At 54.8% G+C, this 22,089-nt stretch overlaps 2 protein-coding genes across 7 annotated transcripts in view; one reads left to right on the top strand and one right to left on the bottom strand.

Annotated features, from left to right (window-relative positions):
* The first annotated feature begins 56 nt into the window (after positions 1 to 56).
* On the top strand, positions 57 to 2,964 carry LRRC73 (leucine rich repeat containing 73). Its single transcript, XM_017878159.1, has 6 exons — positions 57 to 414; positions 1,013 to 1,173; positions 1,511 to 1,633; positions 2,003 to 2,103; positions 2,251 to 2,473; positions 2,621 to 2,964. The coding sequence occupies exons 1-6, from the start codon at positions 143 to 145 to the stop codon at positions 2,689 to 2,691; spliced, it is 951 nt and encodes a 316-aa protein (XP_017733648.1). The 5' UTR covers positions 57 to 142; the 3' UTR covers positions 2,692 to 2,964.
* Positions 2,965 to 3,370: 406 nt separating this feature from the next.
* TJAP1 (tight junction associated protein 1) overlaps positions 3,371 to 22,089 on the bottom strand; it is a 32,849-nt gene continuing 14,130 nt past the window's right edge. For 2 of the 6 annotated variants that reach the window (XM_017878157.1, XM_017878156.1), the window contains 8 exons: positions 11,912 to 12,009; positions 10,802 to 10,930; positions 9,098 to 9,126; positions 8,192 to 8,353; positions 7,895 to 7,961; positions 6,758 to 6,865; positions 6,560 to 6,643; positions 3,371 to 5,172 (listed from right to left, as the gene is read on the bottom strand). In XM_017878157.1, the coding sequence (XP_017733646.1) occupies positions 4,075 to 5,172; positions 6,560 to 6,643; positions 6,758 to 6,865; positions 7,895 to 7,961; positions 8,192 to 8,353; positions 9,098 to 9,126; positions 10,802 to 10,906 (1,653 nt within the window). In that variant the 5' untranslated portion in view covers positions 10,907 to 10,930; positions 11,912 to 12,009 and the 3' untranslated portion in view covers positions 3,371 to 4,074. Of the gene's footprint in view, positions 5,173 to 6,559; positions 6,644 to 6,757; positions 6,866 to 7,643; positions 7,674 to 7,894; positions 7,962 to 8,191; positions 8,354 to 9,097; positions 9,127 to 10,765; positions 10,934 to 11,911; positions 12,010 to 20,093; positions 20,309 to 22,089 lie in introns of those variants that run through there. The other 4 variants (XM_017878154.1, XM_017878158.1, XM_017878153.1 and 1 more) reach the window with 4 other exon arrangements.

Genomic DNA, 22,089 nt, shown 5'->3' on the forward strand with positions numbered 1-22,089 from the left:
CCGCCACAGCCTCCGCCTCCGCCCCCGGCCCCACTCCGCCCGCGACCCCAGCCGGAGCCCCGACCCCGGCCCTATCCCCGGCCCTGCCCGCGGCCCCGCCAACCTCCGCTCCGGCCCCGTACCCGGAGGCCCTGCCGGCACGATGCTGCCCAGCTCCATCCAGATTTCGGGGGAGCCGCTGTCCGGCGCCGAGGTGCGGGACATCTGCCGCGGCCTGCGCGACAACGCCGTGCGCCTGCTCTCGCTGCGCGGCTGCCGCCTCTGCGACCGCGACTTCGGCCGCATCTGCCGGGCCCTGGCCGGGGCCACGTCCCTGGCGCAGCTCAACCTTAACCTGGGCGTCGTGTCCAGCCCTAGCCGCATCAAGCAGCTGGCTGAGGCTCTGCGGACCAACCGCTCCATCCAGTCCCTCTTGTGAGTGCGCCCCCTCGCAAGGGGGTCCCGGGCACTGCATCTCTCCATACACTCCCCTGGCATTTCATGTTCCTCCACACTCCTTCCAGTACCATTCTACCTTCACATGCCTTATGCACATACACCGTGCCTCGGCCCATGCCTTCACAGCACCCTCTAAGCACACGCTTGGGCTTTGCACGCGCGACCCTACCCGCGTTGGGATACCCACTACTTCCTGACATTGGATAGGGGCCGTGCCTCCCCATCTGATCATCTGCATTTACTTCACTGGGGCAGCTCCTCGGTTCCCGAGAGAGAATATCCCCCTGGGGACGAGAGCCCTGCCCACTGCAGTATTCCAGTCCACTACCCACCCACCCCTTCTCTGCTCCTCCCTGTGCAATGTCCTGGATCCCTGCCCCAGAAAACAAAACCGAATTCTCCCTCTACCTGTATTCCCTGAGAATCTAGAACTTTCCTTCTCCTTTTCCAGGCCTCTCTAGTGCTGTGACTGAGTGCCCTCCCCATATCTAGGGCTGACAGAAGTGAAAGTGCCCCTTCCCCATGTAGATAGGGTTCAGGACGGCAGTAACCCTGCTCTCTCACTCCCCTCCAGCCTGCATGGGAGCCCCCTGACAGATGCGGGGCTGGCCTTGCTGAACCCAGCCCTGGCCCTCCACCCTGCCCTCGTGGCTCTGGACCTGGGGGACTGCATGCTGGGTGATGAAGCCATCAACCTCATCTGTGGTCTCCTGCCCCCAGACGGGGCCAAATCTGGTGAGCAGGGCCCTGTTGAGGGCTTGGGCTAGTGTGGCAGTGATGAAAATCGAAATGCAGAGGGAAGGGGGTGTGGCCCCAGAGTTCTGATGTTGTGCGTGAGAACGTCTTTCTACTCATCTAAGGAAGGGGCAGGACGGGGGCAGCATGGAGACTCAGGGATCCAGGCTGGGCAGGCAGAGGAAGCATGGGCCTACTTAATGGTTCTTGAACTCTATGGTGGGGGTGAGGTGGTGCTTAGCCACTAGGGACACCCTGGAAACACAGGGACGGTGGGGAAGGGCTCAGGGAGGGCTTAACCCTCCTTATTCTGGTTTCTTGCTATGATGCTACCCAGGCTTGAAGGAGCTAACGCTGAGTGCCAACCCTGGCATCACCCCTAAGGGCTGGAGCCGCCTTGCCATTGCTGTGGCCCACAGCTCCCAAGTCCGCGTCCTCAATCTGGATTACAACCCCCTGGGTGAGGCTCAAGAATACCCCCTTGGGCTCTCACTACCTCATGCCCTATCCAAGAGCCTGGGACCATCAGTTAACATGGTAATCCCTACACTGGGAGAGGAAAGAGAAAGGAGAGCCCCAAGGGTCAAGGAGATAGCTTTGTGGAGGACCAGGTGACCAACAAATAAATCAAAGCATCAGTTGCCACCCGTGGGCCTAACTTTCTTCATGCCTTCACTCACCAATCACAATGATCCCTTCCTGACCACCACCAATTGTCCATGTTTCCTGGCCAGGGGTTAGTATCTAAAGTTGTTAAGGCAATGGGGAAGCTATCTGTAAGGATTAGCAGGCATGTGTGTGAATGTGTGCACGTGTGTTGTCTCCCCAGGTGACCATGTGGCAGGAATGCTGGCTGTAGCTGTGGCCTCCAGTCGTACCCTAGAGGTCCTAGACTTGGAGGGCACAGGGCTCACCAATCAGTCAGCTCAGGTGGGAAGTTGTCATGTTTGGGAACAGCCAGGGGATGGGGTGGAGGTTAGCTTATGTGTCTGATGACATACCTAAGGGGTGGCAGATTGGGGTCTGAGGACCTGCCTTAACTGTGTTCATCATTTTCCATATTCTTCCCCACCTCAGACCCTGCTGGACATGGTAGAAAATTACCCCACAGCTTTGCGGAGCCTGGTGTTGGCTGAGAACAGCATTAGCCCAGAGCTGCAGCAACAGATCTGTGACCTCCTCTCTGAGGGAGAGGAGGAGGAGGAAGTGGCAGGAGGGGCTGGCGACACCCAGGAATGGGAGAGAGGGCGGGAGCCTGCTGCCCACCAGAGGGGCAGCAGCTCCTGGATGTGCCCCAGTGGTAAGAACCCAGAGGGTTGATCAGAGCTAGGTCTGGAAGAGGCTTGGGACAAGGGAGAGTGGGTGTGGAGAACCTAGGCTCTCACCTATCTGTGGTCCCCAGTGGAGGAAGGAATGGTGGTCTGAACACCCCTCTGCCCTTCCACAGATCCCAGCTCTCAGATGGTGCTAATGACGTCAGGACTAGGGGACAGTCTGTTGGCTGAGACCGAGATGTGACTCTCCACTGGGCCTCTGCACACCATTTCACTTGTCTGTTGTTCAAGCCCCTTGCCCCAGATATCAGGCTCAGGCCCTGGGGCTTGGGAGGGAACTGGGGTCAGGGGCTGCATGGGGGCTCTGGCAGCTCCTGGCAGTGTGGTGGGAAGGAAGCTCTGGAAGCTGTGACTGAGCAACAGCCTTGGGGGGTACTTGAACCCAGGGCAATGCCTTTGAACTTGGCAGCTCTGGCTGCAACCCGCTGGCTCGGAAAAGATTTTATGAACTCCACAACCTGGCGTGTGGCTGTAGTCACTGGGGGCTGGCAGTAGGGGAGGAATTGGAACCACCAGTAAGCACCACTAGGGGGCAGGAGCATCACACAGCCCAAGCTCCAGGCTTCGTGAACTGGTCCAGAATCTCTCAAAATAGGCCTGGCCGAGGCCTAGGACCCGGGCTTCTGGGGCAACACCTTACACAAGCCCCATGAAGATCTGGTCCCTGCCTCTGAGGGAAGACTCAGGGACCCTGCTAAGGTTAAAGTGCCCCCCCTTCCGCTCCCTGATGCTCTGTGCCCAGGGAAACCCTAGGTAGAGTGGGGCAAGGGGGGTCACTAGTCAACTAGGATGAGACCAGGACTGGGAATACTCACGAACGCGGAGAAGAGTGGGAGAGGGAAGGTCATTAAGACAAGTTAGGCCATACCAGTAAAATAGTTTTATTTGATTTTAAAATAGTCATCAATGTGAAAATTTCCCAAAGCTTGGAGTAACAGTCTAGAGCCAAGGTTGGGAGTGGAGGCCAGGCCTCACCCAGAGCGCAGCTTGAGGCCCCTGAGCCCCACCCTCCTTTCCAGAGGGAGGGAAGAGACAGCTGAGGGGGCCCTGAGTCATTCCTCTCCCTGGTCCCCAAGGCCAGCTGTGCCGGGCCCCTGGAGGGCAACAGCTCATGCGGAGGATTGGGGGGGAAAGCAAACAGGTAGGAAACAGAAATGAAGTTAACAATTACACCACCACCCCCCCAAAAAAAACAAAATAACAAAACTTGTGACTATGAAAGGAGGATGGGAGATGAATACTGATAAACTCCTCAGCTCCCCAGAAAAGCCCAATCTGGGCTGGGTTGGGCTGATTGGAGAAAAGGTCTTGAGACCCAACTGCATGTTATCTGTGGAGAATAAATATTCTAAGAAAAGGGGAAAACCATGAGGCAAGCTGCTGTGGTCAGTCAACGCAGCTGACAGGCCTGGCATGGCCCACCACCTGACCCCACCCACACAGGGAACAGCTGTGCAGGTATGGATTGGGAAGAGGTCAAGGGCTTGGACTGGGGACCCTGAGCTGCCAAGGTATGGGGCCTTCTTGCAGTCCCGGTGCAGCAATGGCAGGAAGGCCACCAGAGGCCCTAGTTGAGCAGGTTGCCCTGCTCCTGGGCCTGGGTCAGGCTGTCCTTGCGGTGCAGGTGGTGAACCCCCATCCTCTTGGGGCTGCGCTGGGGGCGACTGGAGCTGGGGAGTGGCCAGGCCCTGCCCTCGGTGTGGGAAGTGCCTGACCCCTCCTCTGTGCCACTGTTAATGGGCAGCAGGCTCTGGCGCTCTTCCTCAGGGCTGATGGGCAGGTTCAGCTCTTCTTCCTCCTCCCTGGGAAAGCCAGAGTCAGGTTCTATGGGTAGCAAAAGTTCACTCTCTTCAGGTCGGGGAGAAGGTGCCTGGACCACCTCATCTCTGTCAGCAGGGCTATGGGCAAAATGGCGCTGCAGCTCAGGGAGGGCGTCACGTCCAAAGGCTGTGCGCTGGGCCACAGCGGCAGGTGGCGGAGTACGGTCCACAAATGCCCGCTGCCAGCTGGCCAGCAGGTCCTCTTCAGAGCTGGCAGAGCTAGCTGGGGCACTGAGTGTTGGGGGCGCTGGGCTGGGCTGGTGGTGGGGTGAGGCCTGGGCTGAGGCAGGGGTACTGGGCACTGGGCTGGGGCGGGCCCGCTCACTCCCCTCCTCCACCAAGCTCAGTGAAATGGCCTGGCGGGTAGCGTAAGTGCAGTTGGGCAGGGGGCTGTTGCGGGGGATCCGAACCTTATCCTCAGAGAACTCTATTACCCTGCGGCCAGGATACAGTGGGTGTGGTGGAGATGGGGTTGGGTAGGGGCTCAGCTTCTCAAAGGCTGGCAGGGGCAGCTCTTCCTCCGGGGAGCCCCTGGCAGTACCCAGAGAGTGGCACTCCCCATTGGGTTGCGGGGTGGGGCTGCCAGGGGCCGGCGGACTGGCTGGATCACCTGGGACACCCTCGCTCATGTCCACATGCACAAAGACATCCTCAGCCAAGGGGCGCCCGGCACTGCCTGACTGGGCTGAATTGAGCAGTAGAGACTCCGGCTTCTCTAACACTCGGGCAATGACCGAGGTAGGCACCACAGCCCCTGGGGCTAGGCTGGGAGCAGGAGCTGGGCTGGCAGCCTCTTGACCACTGTGCAGATGTTTCCGAACCATGTCCTGTAGCTCACAGGGCAGCTGAGGTAAAAGAGCAGGAAAGAGAGACATTAATGATCGCAGCTAAAAACAACTTGACCCATGGCAAAAGTAATGGCTCCCACATTTAAATACCTCTGTGTGCTCAGCACTCCACTATCTCCTGTTCTTAGAGCATGCCAGTGTGTATACCCTCACTTCACAGACACATAGGCCCAGAGAGGGGAAGACAACTTGAAGCTTTTGATTAACTTGGCCAGGATTTAAACCCAGATCTGCTGCTGAGGCCGGCATGTTCTCAAACTTCTATCTCCCAGCTTCTGCCCAAACCATACTTAAGTTTGGAGAATCTGTATAGACCAGTGGCTTTAGAAATACCTCTTCTGGGCCGGGCATGGTGGCTCACGCCTGTAATCCCAGCACTTTGGGAGGCCAAGGCGGGTGGATCATGAGGTCAGGAAGGAGATGGAGACCATCCTGGCTAACACAGTGAAACCCCGTCTCTACTAAAAATACAAAAAAATTAACCGGGCGTGGTGGCAGGTGCCTGTAATTCCAGCTACTTGGGAGGCTGAAACAGGAGAATTGCTTGAAGCCGGGAGGCGGAGCTTGCAGTGAGCCGAGATCGCGCCACTGCACTCCAGTCTGGGCAACAGAGCAAGACTTCGTCTCAAAGAAAAAAAAGAAAAAAGAAAAAAGAAAGAAGAAATATCTCTACTTTTGCAGGCCACATCAACCTCGGGCCTGAAGCTCTGGGGTCTAGAGTTTACCCATTGGGGTAACATGATCAGATGGGCCTAATCCTCTCTCAGTACTCTTTGGGCAGATAGCTCTGACTACCCTCTCCTTCCTGCCTGGGATCCTCTCTCTCTGTCTCTGTTATAGAAACCAACAGGGCTGCCTCCCCAAAACTAGTGATGGGCCCTAGACAGTACATGCAACACCAACCAGTGGCAGAGTTGACTGGCTTGATAGGTGACATGGAGGCAGGAGGGCAAAGTGGAAAGGGGACTTAAAAACAGGAAGACAGACAGAGGTGTAGAAACTGGAGTTGGCCGGGCGCGGTGGCTCAAGCCTGTAATCCCAGCACTTTGGGAGGCCGAGGCGGGTGGATCACGAGGTCAGGAGATCGAGACCATCCTGGCTAACACGGTGAAACCCCGTCTCTACTAAAAAATACAAAAAACTAGCCGGGCGACGTGGCGGGAGCCTGTAGTCCCAGCTACTCGGGAGGCTGAGACAGGAGAATGGCGTAAACCCGGGAGGCGGAGCTTGCAGTGAGATGAGATCCGGCCACTGCACTCCAGCCTGGGCAGCAGAGCGAGACTCCGTCTCAAAAAAAAAAAAAAGAAAAGAAAAAACTGGAGTTAAGAGTCCTACAGTGGCCAGAATGGTCTATGTGGGCAGGGAGGGGGTGAGTTCTACTCACATCAGCAAACTTGTGGTTTCGGAAGTGGGACTTGTTGCACTTGAGGAGCTGCACAGCCAGGTTGCAGTCCAGTCGGTACCGCTCCTACAGACACAAACCTGGTTCAGAGCCCAGCCCAGCCCTCTCCAAGGGAGCAGGACCAGGCCAGAACAAAGCTAGCCCCAGGTGAGGAAGGCCCGAGCAGTGAAGAGCACATACGTTGAGCTCTTCCAGCTTGTTAATGGTGTTCTTGGCATCCAGCAGCTTGTTGGTCAGCTCCACAATCTCCCAGTCCAGCGTCTTTCTATCCATCTCAGCCTTCTTGATCTGAGGCACAGACTTGAGGTTAACCCAGCCCACACCCTAGCTAGCCCTTCCTCTCCCTCCACCTCCTCCCATCCTGGAGACACAAGAGGCCACAGGTGCTAGGGCAGCCAAGGCGGACAGAGCAGAGACAAATGACGGACAGACAGAAGGAGACTGGGCATCTCTCCCGCTCCCTGGACTGGCTGTGGGGTGGGGGCTTTCTTAGCATGACCTCCTACCACCTGGGCCCAGGACACAGACAGTATAAGAGCTGTCCATCCCCTGAGGTTCCAGGGGCTCTGGACACCAGGCAAGGCAGCTGGTACCTCAAAGGTAGAAACTGCAAACCAGGGGGCTGAAGCCTCCTATGTGTGCAGCTGTTTCCAGCATCAGGCTAGGAGAGGGAAGAGGAAGCAGGGCTTGGTGGCAGCCAGGGCGCCTCGTTGAGCAGGGAGCAAGCTGCAGGCTCAAAAGTAGCCTTCTGATCTTCAGTTCAGGGACTGGATCTGCAGCCTCTCCTCCCCGCCCACAGCCTGGGCTTACTGCCACTGCAGCCAAGAAGCTTTGGGTGTTCAGTGGAGACATCAATCAGTACCTCTACCAGAGCCAAGGACAGAGCAGGCTAGGCTCCCCAGCTCTCTCCTGGGAGGGAGGCATTGACTGTTAAATGGGCCTCACACAGGGAAGAGAAAGGAGCGGGTATACTCAAGGGGTACAGGGTAATAGCCAGGGCCCGCAATTCCAGATCTCAGCTGAGAAGGCCAGGGCAAGGGAGAAGACACACAAACTCAGACGCAACTGCAAAAATCCAGCTGTGGCTAAGAGAGGCCTGAGAGGAGAGTGCAGCAGCGACGGTGGCAGCATGAGGGGGAGACGAGGAAAGAAGAGAAACAGTGTGAGCATTAAGACAGTCCTGACTTGCAGAGCACACTGCGGTACCCCCACCACTGCCCCATCCCACCATCTCCCCCGAGCCCGAGTGGCATTCCCCTGGCAAATCCTGGCCCCCTGCTATGCTGTGAGCACAGTGCCCGCCAAGTTGCCCTTTACCAGTGTGTGCAGCTTGTCCTCCAACTCCTGGTTGGTCCGCTGGGAAGCTGTGTAGCTGTTCTGCAGCCTGAAAAGGGATAATACAAGGCACATCCCTGGGTCAAGATCCCGTTCTTCAGGCCCTGTTCAGCCTCCCGGGATCTTGAACATGTCATTCTCCCTCAAGAACTTCAGTTTCCTAATCAGAATCAGATGATCTCTGAGGCATCTTCCAGCTAACCTCCGAAGAAGGGAGAGATATGTGTGTGTGTGTGTGTGTGTGTGTGTGTGTGTGTGTGTGTCCCCTCATTCCCACACCTGCGGAACTTATCCTTAAATTTGTCCAGCTCCTCGCGGCTCTGGCCCAGCTCCAGCTCCAGGCAGTCCTGCCCGATTTCCAGCTCACGTTCCAGGGCCTCAGTGCGTCTGGTGGCGGAGGCCAGGCGCCGGCGAAGCTCTTCATTCTCCTGCTGCAAGAGCCTGGCAGGGTGTTGTGGGATCAAGGGCAGAGGGGTATGAGAGATAGAAGGGCATGCCCTGGAGCTCCAGAGTGGGCTCAGGAAGGAAGGGATGACACGAGGACTCAACCAGAGCTTGAGTCTAAGGCAGCATATTTCATAGGCCTGCTGGCCCTGGGAACACAGCCTGGGTTGGAGGTTCAGGGGAGGAAGAGGGGATGGTAGGGGACAATCCAGCCTCCCTTCACTATTGGAGAATGAAAAGACAGAATTGGGGGTAGGGATACGGCTCCCAGCCTGTCTCTGGTTACAGCCCATGTCAGTCGGCCACTAAGCCCCCAGCTCCAGTTTCCCCTCTGCACAGTCAGGCTTCTCCATTATTCATCTCTTGGAAATGCAGCCCAGCACTGCCCTCCTCTCCAGAGGCCTCATGTGGCTAAGAAAGGGCTGCAAGGGTGGCAGCTGGTACAGGAACGAGGAGCTGGGGAAGGGCTCCTTAGCAAGAACAGCAGGGCCCTCAGTGCCATTCACCTCCTGATTCTATGCTCTCTCGAAGCCCATGGAACAATAAAATCCCATTTGCCAGAAAAAAATATCCACAACATCAAAACTCCTCCCAGAGTCCCTAAAACAACCCATCCCAACCTTTACTTCCACCTAATCCACAGGAAAGTCCAACTGCACCAATAGCCTAGCCTGCCGCTAAGAGGGACAGAGTTGAGGCAGGGCAGTATCTCAGGCAGCATCTCAGGCAGCAGATACTCACTTCATCCTTTCTGCGTCAGTCAGGGGTTCCTAGGCAAAAAAGAGAGGCTTGAGGCTCAGCTCTGGACCACTGGCCCCTTAGTTGGCTCACCCTCCAAATAGCCACGAAAAGGCTCAGGTGTGAAGCCCAGAGACTCTCATAGCAGAAGAGGGCTATAGGGCTCTCAACAGATGGAAGCAATTCAGTAATGCTGGGACAAGCCTCAATTACCCACTCCCATGCCAACCAGAAGATTCAAGAACCTCTTCCAACCTTCAACTTTAACCCTAAAGCCATTTTCAAATAAGTCCTGGCACCCAAGCTACCTCTCCCCAGGGGCAGACAGCCTCTCAGCTGTTCACTCGGCTCTTGGTGGGCCCTGTCTCCACACACGTATGGCAGAGACCTTCCAGAAAAGTCAGGCTGAACTATACACAAGAGTTCTGAGCTCTGACAAAGCCCTCAGCCTTGGGACAAAGACAAAGGCAGAATCAGGCCCTTGCAGAGGCTCAGGAGGAACAAGTGCATGGGAGAAGAGGGCTAATCCTGACTAAGGGGAAGAAGTGTCTTGTTTGGCTCTTAACCTCCTGCCCCATCTTCCCCAAACCCCTATGGTAACCTCCTGCCCCATCTTCCCCAAACCCCTATAGCAGTCATGGCTCAAAAGTCAAGTTCAGCCAACCACAAAGCAGAGCAGGCCCATGCTATTGCAAGAGGGAAACGTCAAGGGGCCTATTCTACATAGAGCTGACTGCTTCAGAAGTGCAGTCTCAGGCAGAAAATGGAGGTAGGTGGCCTCCTTTGTCCATTGACTCTGACAACAGGATTTGACCCTATTCTACCGCATACTGATTATACAGCGTTCACCTCACTGAGCCTTAGTTCCCTCATTTATAAAACGGAGGTAATGCTCGCTGGGTAGCACCTAGCATAATAGCTGGCATCTTAATTTAATGTTCCCTGAACTGAAATGAGCAAGTCATGGCTTTTCTACCTTGAATCTGACCAAAGCAGGTTACAGTATGCCTGATGCTCAGCATGTGCTGCGTCTCAAGTTCTTTAAATGTGCTCCACGCACTGCGACCAGGTGGAGACATGGCTGCAAGGGCAGTAAACCACTGTGGCCTTCATTTCTGCCTGTGAGTGAGGTTAATGGGGGAGGAGAGCCCATGTTTTGCAGCTGACTATAGGGCCCTGAAGAGCAGAGTCCAGACCTAACAGTTCCTGGCAAGGAGTACGTATTCAACAAATGTTAGCCAAACAAAGCAAAGCTGGAGGAAGGGCCGGACTTCCTGGGGACAATGAAGAGCAGCTGTGCTGGTGGGAAGTGGCTGTAGCACTGCCTCCTGATATGCCCCAAAGGGGACACAGATTGAATGGCTCTATTCCACTATGGAGGACCAGAGTCCCATCCACCAGCAGGTTAGGTACCCCTCAGTCTACTGGGCTGCCTCTTGCAGGGAGAATATCATATGGGATCATTTATGCTAAGATACAAAGACTCAGGGGTTCCCTGACATTTGGATGTATACTCACTGACAGTCCCCCTTGAGCCTACATTGCCCCCACCTGCACTGCTGCGGCTAGGAGACCTCAGGCCTGCAACAGCAAGGCCCACTCTCACCCCAACTCGGGACCAGAAGCTCAGGCAGGAGAAGTCAGCCAGACACCCAGCCTCACGGGCCTTGCCTCTGCCAGTCAGGCTGGGGTACCAGTCTTGCTGACCTCCTGCTCAAGCCGAGATCCAGGAATTTCCAATCGCAGCTCCCGATGCTCTGGTGGTGCCTTACGGTAGGGTTTCTTAGCAGGGGCGGGGGCGGCACTGGTCATTCTGGGAGGTGACAGCTCCTCCACCTGCTGAGGAGGAGGAGAAGGGAGGCTCAGAGATGTGGCCAGAAGGACTCTGGTCTGAGAAAAAACAAAGATGGTGAAAGGAGACATATGCTGAGGCCACCACATAGGCTGATAGGCCTGGGCCATTACTGGAGTCACTAGAAGGGCACACCTTAGGTGTGTCAGTCCCCATAGTCAAAGGAGTGCCAGAGGGTGGGGCATGGGTCCAATGGGGAACAGATGGGTGGGAAAAGCAGGGCCTAGGGCCTGGACACCTAGGTTTTAAGAGTGGGGCAGGGAGCCTTCAAAGCAGCCCACCACCCTCCTTTCCACTCTCCTTTGAAGGCCTCAGAAGATAAAACTCTCTATGCATTAGTTTAAATTAGTGGTAAAACAGCACCAATTTCTTTTTTTCTTTTCTTTTTTGAGACAGGGTCTTGCTCTGCTGCCCAGGCTGGAGTGCAGTGGCGCACTCTTGGCTCATAGCAGCCTCAACCTCCCGGGCTCAAGTAATCCTCCTGCCTCAGCCTTCTGTGTAACTCGAACCACAAGCATGTGCCACTGCACCTGGCTATTTCTTGTACACGGGGTTTCACTTTATTGCCCAGGCTCAAACTCCCAAGCTCAAGCAATCCTTCTGTCTTGGCCTTCCAAAGTGCTGGGATTATAGGTGTGAGCTACTGTGCCCAGCTAAGAATAGCACCAACTTCATAGGGCTGTTGTGAAGATGATGTAAAGCACTTAGGAAATGTTGAATAAATGTTAATTTAAAAAATAATAATAAACCAAAAAATGTGAGTTTGGGGATCCAATCCAGGATCCTCGGAGGGAATCTCAAAGCCTGAGAGAGCTCTCTGGCCTCGACCACTGATGGCCAAACCCCTGTGGCCTCCACCACTCTTTTCACCAGCCCCCACCGAGAGAGAACACTTGGCTGCCCCCTCACCTGCCCCTCCCCAGAAAAGAGCCAGGCTGAGGGCACAGGCCTCATCAGGGACATACCGTCTGTTTGTCGGCAGCTCTCTCCGTTCCGCCGTCCGAGAGTTAGCCCTTGGCTCTCCGCATCCCACGGCCCCTCCACTTCCTTTAGCCAACAGCTCCTGAAACCAGAGAAGGGAAGAAAGTGGAAACCAGGTGTCAGCCGCCTGTCTGTCAGTGCTACAGGCCTGCCTGCCTGGTCTGGGACCTGGAAGGCCCCCCAGGGAGAACCATGGCAGGAAGGCCATGAAACAGGGGGCCTGAGGGAAAAGCAGCTGGAGGCAGATGAGTGGAAGCACTGGGTTCCTGCCTTTCTCCATGACAGTAATGTCACAGTCCCAGATGAGATACGTGTGTCTGTGTGTTTATGGTCTCAGCACATTGCCCAATTCTTGAATAGGTCCGGTTCCATCCTATCCCTACTCCACATCTGTCCTCCTCATCTCCCAGGCCTCTCAGAGTTTGGAAACAACTAAGAGATTTGGGGAACATGGGTTACAAATGAGAACACCAGGAAAAAAGCCTCACAAAGATCCAAGAAGATAGAGAAAATGATGGAAAGAGAGCACCTAGCATTTCCAGAAGGAGGCCCAAGGCTATTTGGTGTATAATGATGATGGTCACCAGCCTTTGCAATGAGGAGGCGCAGGGCTAGGAGAAGAAATCTGAAAAGGGAGCAACACAGAGCAGTAGCTCTCAACCAGGCAATTCTGCCCACCCTCCTTCCCCAGGGACGTCTGGCGCCCACCCTCCTTCCCCAGGGACGTCTAGCAAGTGTCAGGAGACATTTTTGATTGTTGAAACCTGGAGGGAAGGAGTGCTACTGGCATCTAGTGGGTAGAAGCTGGGGATGCTTTGGTCATCCCACAACCATAGGACAACTCCCACCACAAATAATTCCCAACAGAAAATACCCAGAGTGCCAAGGCTGAGAAATACGAAGAAAACTCCAGTATGGGGCGTTGGAGACACCTGGGCTCCAGGCTCAGCACTGACACCATGGGACCCTGTGTAATGCCCTTCCTCATTGGATAACCCAGTTCCTTATCTACACAGAGGTGGCCGGACTGAGTGTCCTATGAGAGCCCCTCCCACCTCCTGAGGTTCAAAGATGGGCCCATACCCCTCCCTGTCCCCCACCTGTAATTAGCTGGGTTGCAGCATGGGGGCAGCAGCCACCAGTGATCAGGCAGTAACCTCAGGTGGCCTTCTGGGCAGAAAAAACAATCTCCTCCCGCCCCCATCAACCTAAACAGAGCTGGAGGCTGAGGGAAGCCTTGCGGGCTTTAGCATGTGTTCCCACTGTCGGGACATGCCCTGGCCATGACTCCTGTCACATTCCAACAGGGCCTGGGGCAGGAAGAATGGTGAGGGGGTAGGGAGGGTGGGGAAGCAGGAGTGGTCTACCTCCTCTGTCTGGACAGCCTGGGCCCTGGCTTGAGGTTCTGCGGGGAGCTGGGGTGCGGCAGCACAGGCACGGGCCGCCAGCCTCCTCCCCTGACAGGAGGCAGAACGTGTCCCCACAGGGCACATGCAGCATGCTGTGTCGGCTGACTCGCTGCACAGGAATCTGGGTGGGCGGGCCTGAAAGGACGGCACATTCCCGGGGTGTGGGGAGCAAACAAGTCACCCCAACAGGCTCCTTGGGGCTGCCCCTCCAGAGAGGCCCAGGGTGGGTGCTCCTATGGCCTGAGGGAGAGGCCTAGAAAGTCCTAAACCCACCTGGGTATGTGGGTTCTGATACTCAGAGGGTAAATGTGTGAGGTGCATGAGCTGGAAAACAGGGTAGGGCCAGAGATGGAAGAGTGAGAGATGAGAGCAGTCAAGAGCTTCTACAAAATCAAGGTGCAGCTCAGAGAGTTGGTCTCTGCCTTTCCCCTTCTCTACAGAGGGTCCAGGTCCCAGCTCCCTTCCCCCACGTGCTCCCCAGTCATCTGAGGAAGCCCTTTCTCTCTGCAGGCCCCTTTGTGTGCCCCTCTTCTATTCCCAACCGCCTCTGTACTTCCTTGTCCCTATTCCTCGCAAGGCTCATGCTGTCCTCTTGGTACCGAGACACCTGCATGAACAGCAGGCAGGCAGGGAGGACATGAACATGCTCAGGTGTCCGGCAATCCTGTAGGGAGGGCTGCTTCACTCCATGCCCTGCAGCCCGGGCTCTAGTTGCCACACATCCTCTAGCTCCTCCTGCCTCACCCTGACCTCAAGCCCCACTCCCTGGCCCTACAGTACGTATTTATCCCCAGGGATTCCATGGCCAGAGGCGATCTGGCTTGCTAGGCGAGGAGTACCCTGAGAAGGTGGCTGGCTGTGGTATGGGCAGTAAATGCAGACACAGACTCTGGGGATGGGGGTGGTGGTGACGGGAGGTTATTCTCTCCACCACAGCCTACTCTTTCCACATACGTCAGAGTTACAGGGATGGGAAACCACTCCCAACTAAGGAAGCAGAAGGCAATGCCCACTGGGAAGACAATCCACCAGGGGGCTCATGGTGTTCCTCAACACCAGGCTGCGAGGGAGATGTGTACCAACCACTTCCTGCCCTGTGTCCATAAACACAGGGTGTGCCCAACACCCAGGCCCTAGCTCCAACTTCTGAAATCTGCTAAGTGCCCCAGATCCAGCCCGTGAGGAGCCCACAGTTCCAGCAATGAACAGGAATACAATAGGCCTGGCAGCCTACAGTCCTTGACTGGAGGCAAGGAAGGTGTGCAGGGAAGGCTGGACAGACCCAAGGAGGACAGCAATGCAAGATGCAGTGGACAACAAAGAGAGAAGTATTGGGACACTCGGCCTGCAAGCTGGGAGAAGGTAAAGGGGTGAGGCAGATGGCATCAGATTGGTCCCTCCAGGAAGACTCAGCTACCAGGTGCAGCCTCCCCTGGCCACACCTCCTTCACCCAAAGGTTTCCCAAGTTGCCTTGGACTGTTTCAGCCCAAGGAGGACTCCCAATCCCATGTGGGGAAGAAAAGGTCCCAAAGGAGAGCAGGTGGACAACTCAGAATGGGCCATGGCCCATGATAAGCGAGCGGCAGTCAACGACAGCCTCTGGGGCCTCCTGGCCTCTGGATGCTGAGCTGGCTCCAGGGCACCTCCCAGAAAATGGTCTTCTGGAGGAAGATCAGGAAATCAACAGGGCTGGCCGGACATGGTGGCTCACGCCCGTAAATCCCAGCACTTTAGGAGGCCAAGGCAGGCGGATCACTTGAGGTCATCAGGAGTTCAAGACCTGCCTGGCCAACATGGTGAAACCCTGTCTCTACAAAAATTGAACCCAGGAGGTGGAGATTGCAGTGAGCCCAGATCGCACCACTGCACTCCAGCCTGGGCAACAGAGACTCCGTCTCAAAAAAACAAAAAAAAAAAGGAAATTAACGAGGAAGAATCCCACTCCCACCCCCATGCCAAACTAAACCTAAGCCTTGAGGAACTAAGGGCAGATGACTCAGGATGTGGGACTGCCAGGTAACGTACTGGGTCTGTTCTATAAGAACAGCTATGCCCTGGGAGAAAGGTTGAGGCCTAGGTTAAAACCTCTCGCTGACTCAGCATGGCCTGGGGTTCCTCGGGCTGAACCTGCAGGCAGTGTTGAGGGAGACACCCAGAGTAGCAGCAACCATTTCCCATCCCATGAAAGTGAAGTGAGAAGAAAAAGGGGCTCTCCTCAACCCTCCCTGCCCCTGCCTCATCCTACCCCATCCAACCCCAGCTTCTGCCATGCTCTGCATAACATTCATTCTTCGCTTACTCAAAAATCAATTCAAAGGATAGACTCTACTTCCTATCTGCTGGGGTGGAGAGAGGGGTGATAGCTTTCTAATTGCCATGTTGCAATTTGCCAGTCGGTGCAGGCCGCCTGTTGCCGCCTGCCCTGTATTAAATACCTTCTCCCTGATTACAGCCCATGGGGCACGATTAGCTGCCTTCAGAGAACAAAGTCTACTTTCATTAGAAATGGGACTCAGCACGCACAGCAGAGCTGCACTGTGAACCCTCTGAACAGCTGAGCAGAGTGTAGACAGAGATAGGTGTAAGGCATGATCTGCACCAGAAGCTGGCTGAGCAGTGTCCTTTAATAAAAGGACAAAAAATTTGCCAAGCATCACTCTTTAACCAGGAGATGGAACTTACACCTGCTCCCTTTTGGGGGTATGAATATTTGATCAGGGGCTTCCACTGTGGTGGAAGATTGCTGTTGCTAGAGACAGAGTGGTATGAGAGAGGAATCTCTTCAGAATCCTGCTGCTCCCCAATATACTACCTTACTGTTCCCAGCAAGCACCCACAGGAGCAACAGCAAAAAATTTCCAGCCCAAGAGCCAAAGATGCCATCCCACTTCCCTTCTGCCATCCTTTCCGGGGTTATGCTTAAGGCTTAGGCAAAGTCAGAGATGCAGAAGAGGAAAGGAAGTTCAAGAATCCAGCCTTCTCCCAGCTGAGGCTGAGGCCTTCTCTTCAACACCAGCCCAGGAGAGGGAGACAGGAATCCAGAGTGGATATGGTTCTTTGGCTTTTCCAACTTCAGCCTTCCTCAACAAACATCTCCTCCAGCTCCCCACGTTCTGTACTACCTCACCCCACAACTCTCCTGATCCTGGAGCAGCTGCCCTGCCCCCAGAGAGCAACTACCTTCCTACTCTCCACATCACCAATACCTGCTTTAGGTAATTGTGGCCCCAAGAGTTTATCCGGGTTCAGATCATTTCTGAACCTACTGCGAAGCCTTTCTGCTCTCAGCTGTCAATGAATCAAGCCAAGTGAGAGACCTTGAGGAGTCAATGAACACAGGCTTCTGAATCAGGGAGGGCCCACGCATTACCATGAAAATCATCCAAGCTCTTCTTCAAAATTCAACCAAGCAAAGTCAAACGGAAGTTAGTAATCACTACTGCTTTTAAAATGAAAGGAACACCCAGCTCTGTTTCAGAATACGCCAGCTGTGTTGTATGCCACCTTAATTCCCTTGGAATCCAGCAGGGTATAAATAAATAACAATAAATACAAGCCCTTCCTAAAGCCCCTCATCAACCACTAAAACACAAATGTCTGATCACACAGGGACTGGGGCCTCCCCCTCAGGAACTGTCCTGAGCTGTAAGTGCTGGATGTGGAGTCTCTGAACTCTGCAAGCCTGTGGGAAGCTGTGCCCCAGTGGGGGTCAGCTACACTCCCGCCACACAAGTCTGGCCACTTCTCAAGCCTCTGAAATCCAGTCTCTGCCCCCAACTGATGTCCAAGGAACACAAATGGCCACCCTGCAAGGGTCAGCCCTGGAACCAGGTGACCTGGCCTTGGTCCTGGGGATTGCTCACGAAGATCCCCACTCCCTCCACCATTAATACAGCCACTCTCCCTCTGGCTCCCCGTGAATAGCAGAGCAGTCCCCCAGAGCAGTGGGCTGACCCCACCAAAGCTGGGTTCGGCCTCTCCCACGTCGTCTCCGGGGTACCCCTCCTGCTTGCCGCCAGCCCCCAGTTTCCGGCATGCAGCTGTTCCTGAGATACATGAGCAAAGCCTTCAGCAATCCTGGGCGCGTGGCAGGCAGGCAGCCAACAGCTCATGGGGTGGGGCCTGGGCAGAGGTTCTGCTCTGGGCTGAAGACAAGGCTAGAAGATGTCAGTCTGTGCCCAGACCAGCCCTGCTGCCCCTCCAACAGCCATGCCCGCCCCCACTCTGGGCAAGTACAACCTCACCCTCTCGGGACAAGTTGCCTGCAGCCCTGAACTGGCCCCTGGCCTACTCTAAACCAGATTGACAGGGTTTTGAAAGCCAAAAAGAGTGGGAATTATTCTGCCCCAAAGCAATCCTGAGGACTCAGAACAGTGCTGGTGACCTGTGAGAGCTCACCTGGCTCCCACCTGAGCAAACACTTCCAAGTCTATCGACTGGCCTCACATCCAGACAAACACTTCACAGAAACAGGGGCTAAAGAGCCAGGCAAACCAACCCCTCCCTGCAAAAAAGGAGGGCAAGAAGTCCCCAAGGTCATAGCCTGCATTTGACATTAGACCCCATGCCCTCTCCTAAGAAAGGCCAAAGTGAAGGACCGGCCCTCAACCAGCCCTCAACTCCAGGTCCTTTTGCTTGCCTGGTCAGAGCCAAGTCAAGAAAGCCTCCAGTTCGTCAACTCCCCATTTGGGGTCCCTAAACATCTCTGCATTACTGCTAGTCCCCATGAATAATATATAGTACTATAAATGTTTATTTGTACATAGCACACTCATATATAATAATACATTACAAGATCAATCCACATGCATATAAGCAGGTATTGTTTATTCCTTAATCAACTATCATACATTCACTATTATTAATCATACAATAAAATTCATTTCCACATGGATATTGATCAGTACTATAAATCCTTAATATTGCATAGTACATACATTCATTTATCAGATATTGTGCATTTTCATCAAGATATTTCTCACTGGGCCAGGCACAGTGGCTCATGCCTGTAATCTAACACTTTGGGAGGCCAAGGCGGGTGGATCACCTGAGGTCGGGAGCTCGAGACCAGCCTTACCAACATGGAGAACCTCGTCTCTACTAAAAATACAAAATGAGCCGGGCGTGGTGGTGCATTTCTATCATCCCAGCTACTCGGGAGGCTAAGGTAGGAGAATCGCTTGAACCCGGGAGGCGCAGGTTGCAGTAAGCTGAGATCGCGACATTGCACTCCAGCCTGGGCAACAAGAGCAGAACTCACTCTCAAAAAAAAAAAAAGGATATTTCTTAACATGGATATCCCCTATCAACTTTGGTCTCTTAATGTATCAACCTCTGAGAAATCATCATCCTGCTCGGGAGTGCTACCCTCCTCGCTCTGGGCCCATAACACACCCTCTCCCATTTACAAGCTCCCACCCAATGCTGGTAGGCTCCTGTCTTCTCTCGCCCAGCCTAAGGGGAACAGAATCCACTTAGGCAGCCTTCAGGTCTCAAGCTCCCCAGTCCAGCCTCCCCAGAACCGCACCACCTCCGGAAGCCAGAGCCACAGTGTATCTAGAGTGACCTGTGTGGAACACCAGGAAACAACAGGCAATCAACTTTCTCATGATCTCCAGACCCGCCTCTCCTTCCCAAGCCTGGAGGGAGAAGGGATTGCGTGGGAGCTTCTCCACACCAGGCTGCACTCACCCATCTCCCAATCTGAGGCCAGGACCTTTTCTGAGCCCAGTGTGGAGTCCGAAGCCAGGTCCTGCCCCCACTCTACTGAGGCGCCCTTCCCAGCTTTTCATGGCTAAAGTCCACCTGAAGCTCCAGACGTGAAAAGAGGTGGGGGGACCAAACTCCACCTCCCAGAGCAACGGTCACCAATGGGAGTGACGTCTCACATGGGTCCCCGGTTCAGGGCCCCAGCATTCAGTTTAAGTAGCTTCACTCTTCTGCCCAGGGAACTCCCTGGAACCAGGCCAAGGTTTTCCTCTACCTCCCCAATCCTAAAGAGAATCTTGCAGCTGATGCTAACTTCTTATCCTAGGGTGAGAGTAACAGGGACACTATCCAACCTTCCCTTCTTGATAAAGGGAGGAAATGATCTGGTCTAGGAAAAAAATCCCTTCCCACTCTAGTTCATCTGTCTCTGAGGCGTGAGAAGCAGCAGCAGCAGCATGGTAACTGAGGGATCTTCTCAAACTCTGGTGCTAAAAGCACAGATTCAACAGAAACTCCAACCGATTCTGTTTAAATGGAGAAGAGGAGCATGCTGCTGACTTGGGGGAGGGTGATGGTGTTGGGGGGTCAGTGGAGCCCAGCAGCAGGCTGGTGATGAGCAGATGGCCGTGAAGGGGGCACAGCCCCACCCATTGCAGAGGGAGACTGGGAAAATAGAGGGACCCGGTAGTAAGAACAAGAGAGCAGAGGAGATGGTGTGATAGAAGCTAAGGACGGAGGCAGCCAGGCTGCGGGGAGGGATGGAGGACAGAGGCCCTGCTGGTGGCACCCCAGGGCAGGTTAGCTGGCCGAGGTCAGACTCACAGGGTTAGTGTCTTCTCCCCAACCAGCCAGCTCTCCTGGTTAGTGCAGTTAGCGACAGACTCATGGCAGACGCCCTCCAGGCACTCCATATAAACAGACAGCTTGGTTTGTGAGCAGCCCAACTCCGGAGCTGCAGAGAGAAAGCAGAGGAATGGCAAGCTGCAGGATGCCCAAGGGGACACACTGCACACTGCACTCTCCTGTCGGGAAGCACCGCAGACTTACCACCAGACCCTCAGGGGCTTTCTCCCATCCGCAAACCATGACAGGTGGAAGCCAAGCCCTCCCCCTGCCAACCAGGGAGGCCAGCTTGCTGACCTCAGGCAACAAGCCTCCCTGGTTGGTCAACAGAAAGAGAGGACGGCTGCTGGAGAAGGGGCTCAGCTCTTCTATCTCGCCTATTCCCCAAACACTGCTGCCAGGCTGCACCAGGACTCTGAAAGCTAGGCTATAAGAACAAAGCCACCCACAGCTGCAGCTGCCACCCATCCCGCACCAGTGCCAGCAGGGTCCATCCCACCACCTCCCACAGGCTCTGAGGGGCTGGGAGAGAAGCAGCCCAAGAATTAGAGGCTATGACAAGGGCTGTGTCGGAAAGCACAGTACAATGGGGCAGTGTGTGCCTGGCCTACAGCTGGGCCAGTCAACAGTGCAGGCTGCATACTGCCACCTGGCCAGGGGTGGCACTTCCCAGGGAGCCAGCCCCAGAGGAGCAGCATGGACTATTCTCCCCTCTCAGAACGAGCAACACGAGCAACATGCAAGCAGCTCTCCCATCAACAGCAGAAACAACTCTTCCATGAAGCCTCCAGACCACCCTGGGGGAAGTGACACCTCCAGCTCACAGACTGCAAGGCAAATGAGGCAAAAGCAGTGACATTCCAGAGACCCCACAAGATGTGTCCCCTGGGGCGGGAGGACAGGACTACAACACATATATCCACACCCACTGATGCTTAGCAGAGGGCAAGATATTGGCAGGGAAAAGACAGGAGAGGGGTCCTCTCTCCTGTTCTAGGATGCCCTGCAGGCTCTCTGATGACTAGGGTCAAAAAGGGAAGAGTCACCACCCTGGCCACACAGGTGGACCCAGCCTAGGATCAAGATTCATGCAGACAGGAAACATTTCCAATAGTTGCCTACACACTAGGCTCCCCATGTTGCTCTGACTACAGCCTAAGAGCTCAAAAAGGCCAAGGCCTGACTATGAAGATGAGACAACTGTCTAGAAAAAAAAGACAACAACTCTTCCAACAGGCCCTGACCCCTGCCCTAGACTGAGCACAGCCACTGACAGGTGACCTTCAGAATCCTCACCCACAGGAAAACAAAAACACCAACTGGGTCTGGTGTGCTTTTAAAAGAGTGGCAAGTGACATGGCTAATTCAAGGTTTCAGAAATCAGGACTCTCGCAGGGACTCCGCCGTGCGCGGTGGGCTCAAGCCTGTAATCCCTAGCACTTTGGGAGGCCAGAGACGCGAGCGGATCACAAGGTCAGGAGATCGAGACCTATCCTGGCTACACACGGTGAAGACCCCGTCTCTACTAAAAATAGCAAAAACTAGCTGCCCGGGCCGAGGTGCGGGCGCCTGTGTCCAGTCTACTCCGGGAGGCTGAGGCAGAGAATGGGTAAACCGGGAGGCGAGCCTTTGGCCCAGTGAGTCTGAAGATCTGGCCACTGCACTCCAGTCCGGGCCGACCCCAGAGCGAGACCCCGCCTCAAAAAAAAAAAAAAAAAAAAAAAAAAAAGAAATCAGGGACCTCTCATCTGCACAAAATGGGATTTGAGAAATCAGATGATTTTTCTTTTCCCAAGCAAAAATGAAATGAGTGAAGGGGAGAGACACACGTGAGATGGGAGTGCCGATGCTCACATCGCTGTTATATCCATCCTGATTCCCACTCAAGGACACTCCTGCCAATTTCATCTCAGAATAAAAAAATGTCCCTCAGAGACAGCCACGGTGCCTGCTGTGGCGAGACCCTCTAGTAAAGCTTCTCCATTCCTCCCAGGGAACCAGCCCCAGAGGAACCCACTCAGCTGCAAAGGAGGCTGTAACCAGGATCCTCAGTGGCTCCAACAGGGACTATTCCACTCCTGGGTCACGTGTTGAAGAGTATGCATTAGTATTAAGTTTTGGTGAGGAATATCTAGACGTATAAAACAACTATTAGAGGCCAAGCACAGTGGCTCATGCCTGCAATCCTAGCACTTTGGGA

Source organism: Rhinopithecus bieti, unplaced genomic scaffold (assembly GCF_001698545.2).
Source record: "Rhinopithecus bieti isolate Rb0 unplaced genomic scaffold, ASM169854v2 scaffold_9981, whole genome shotgun sequence".
NCBI lineage: Eukaryota > Metazoa > Chordata > Mammalia > Primates > Cercopithecidae > Rhinopithecus > Rhinopithecus bieti.

Coding starts and splice junctions, on each gene's coding strand:
- LRRC73 (XM_017878159.1), top strand. CDS start 143: ATGCTGCCCAGCTCCATCCAGATTTCGGGGGAGCCGCTGTCCGGCGCC. Junction 415..1,012: donor CGCTCCATCCAGTCCCTCTT/GTGAGTGCGCCC, acceptor ACTCCCCTCCAG/CCTGCATGGGAGCCCCCTGA. Junction 2,474..2,620: donor CTCCTGGATGTGCCCCAGTG/GTAAGAACCCAG, acceptor GCCCTTCCACAG/ATCCCAGCTCTCAGATGGTG.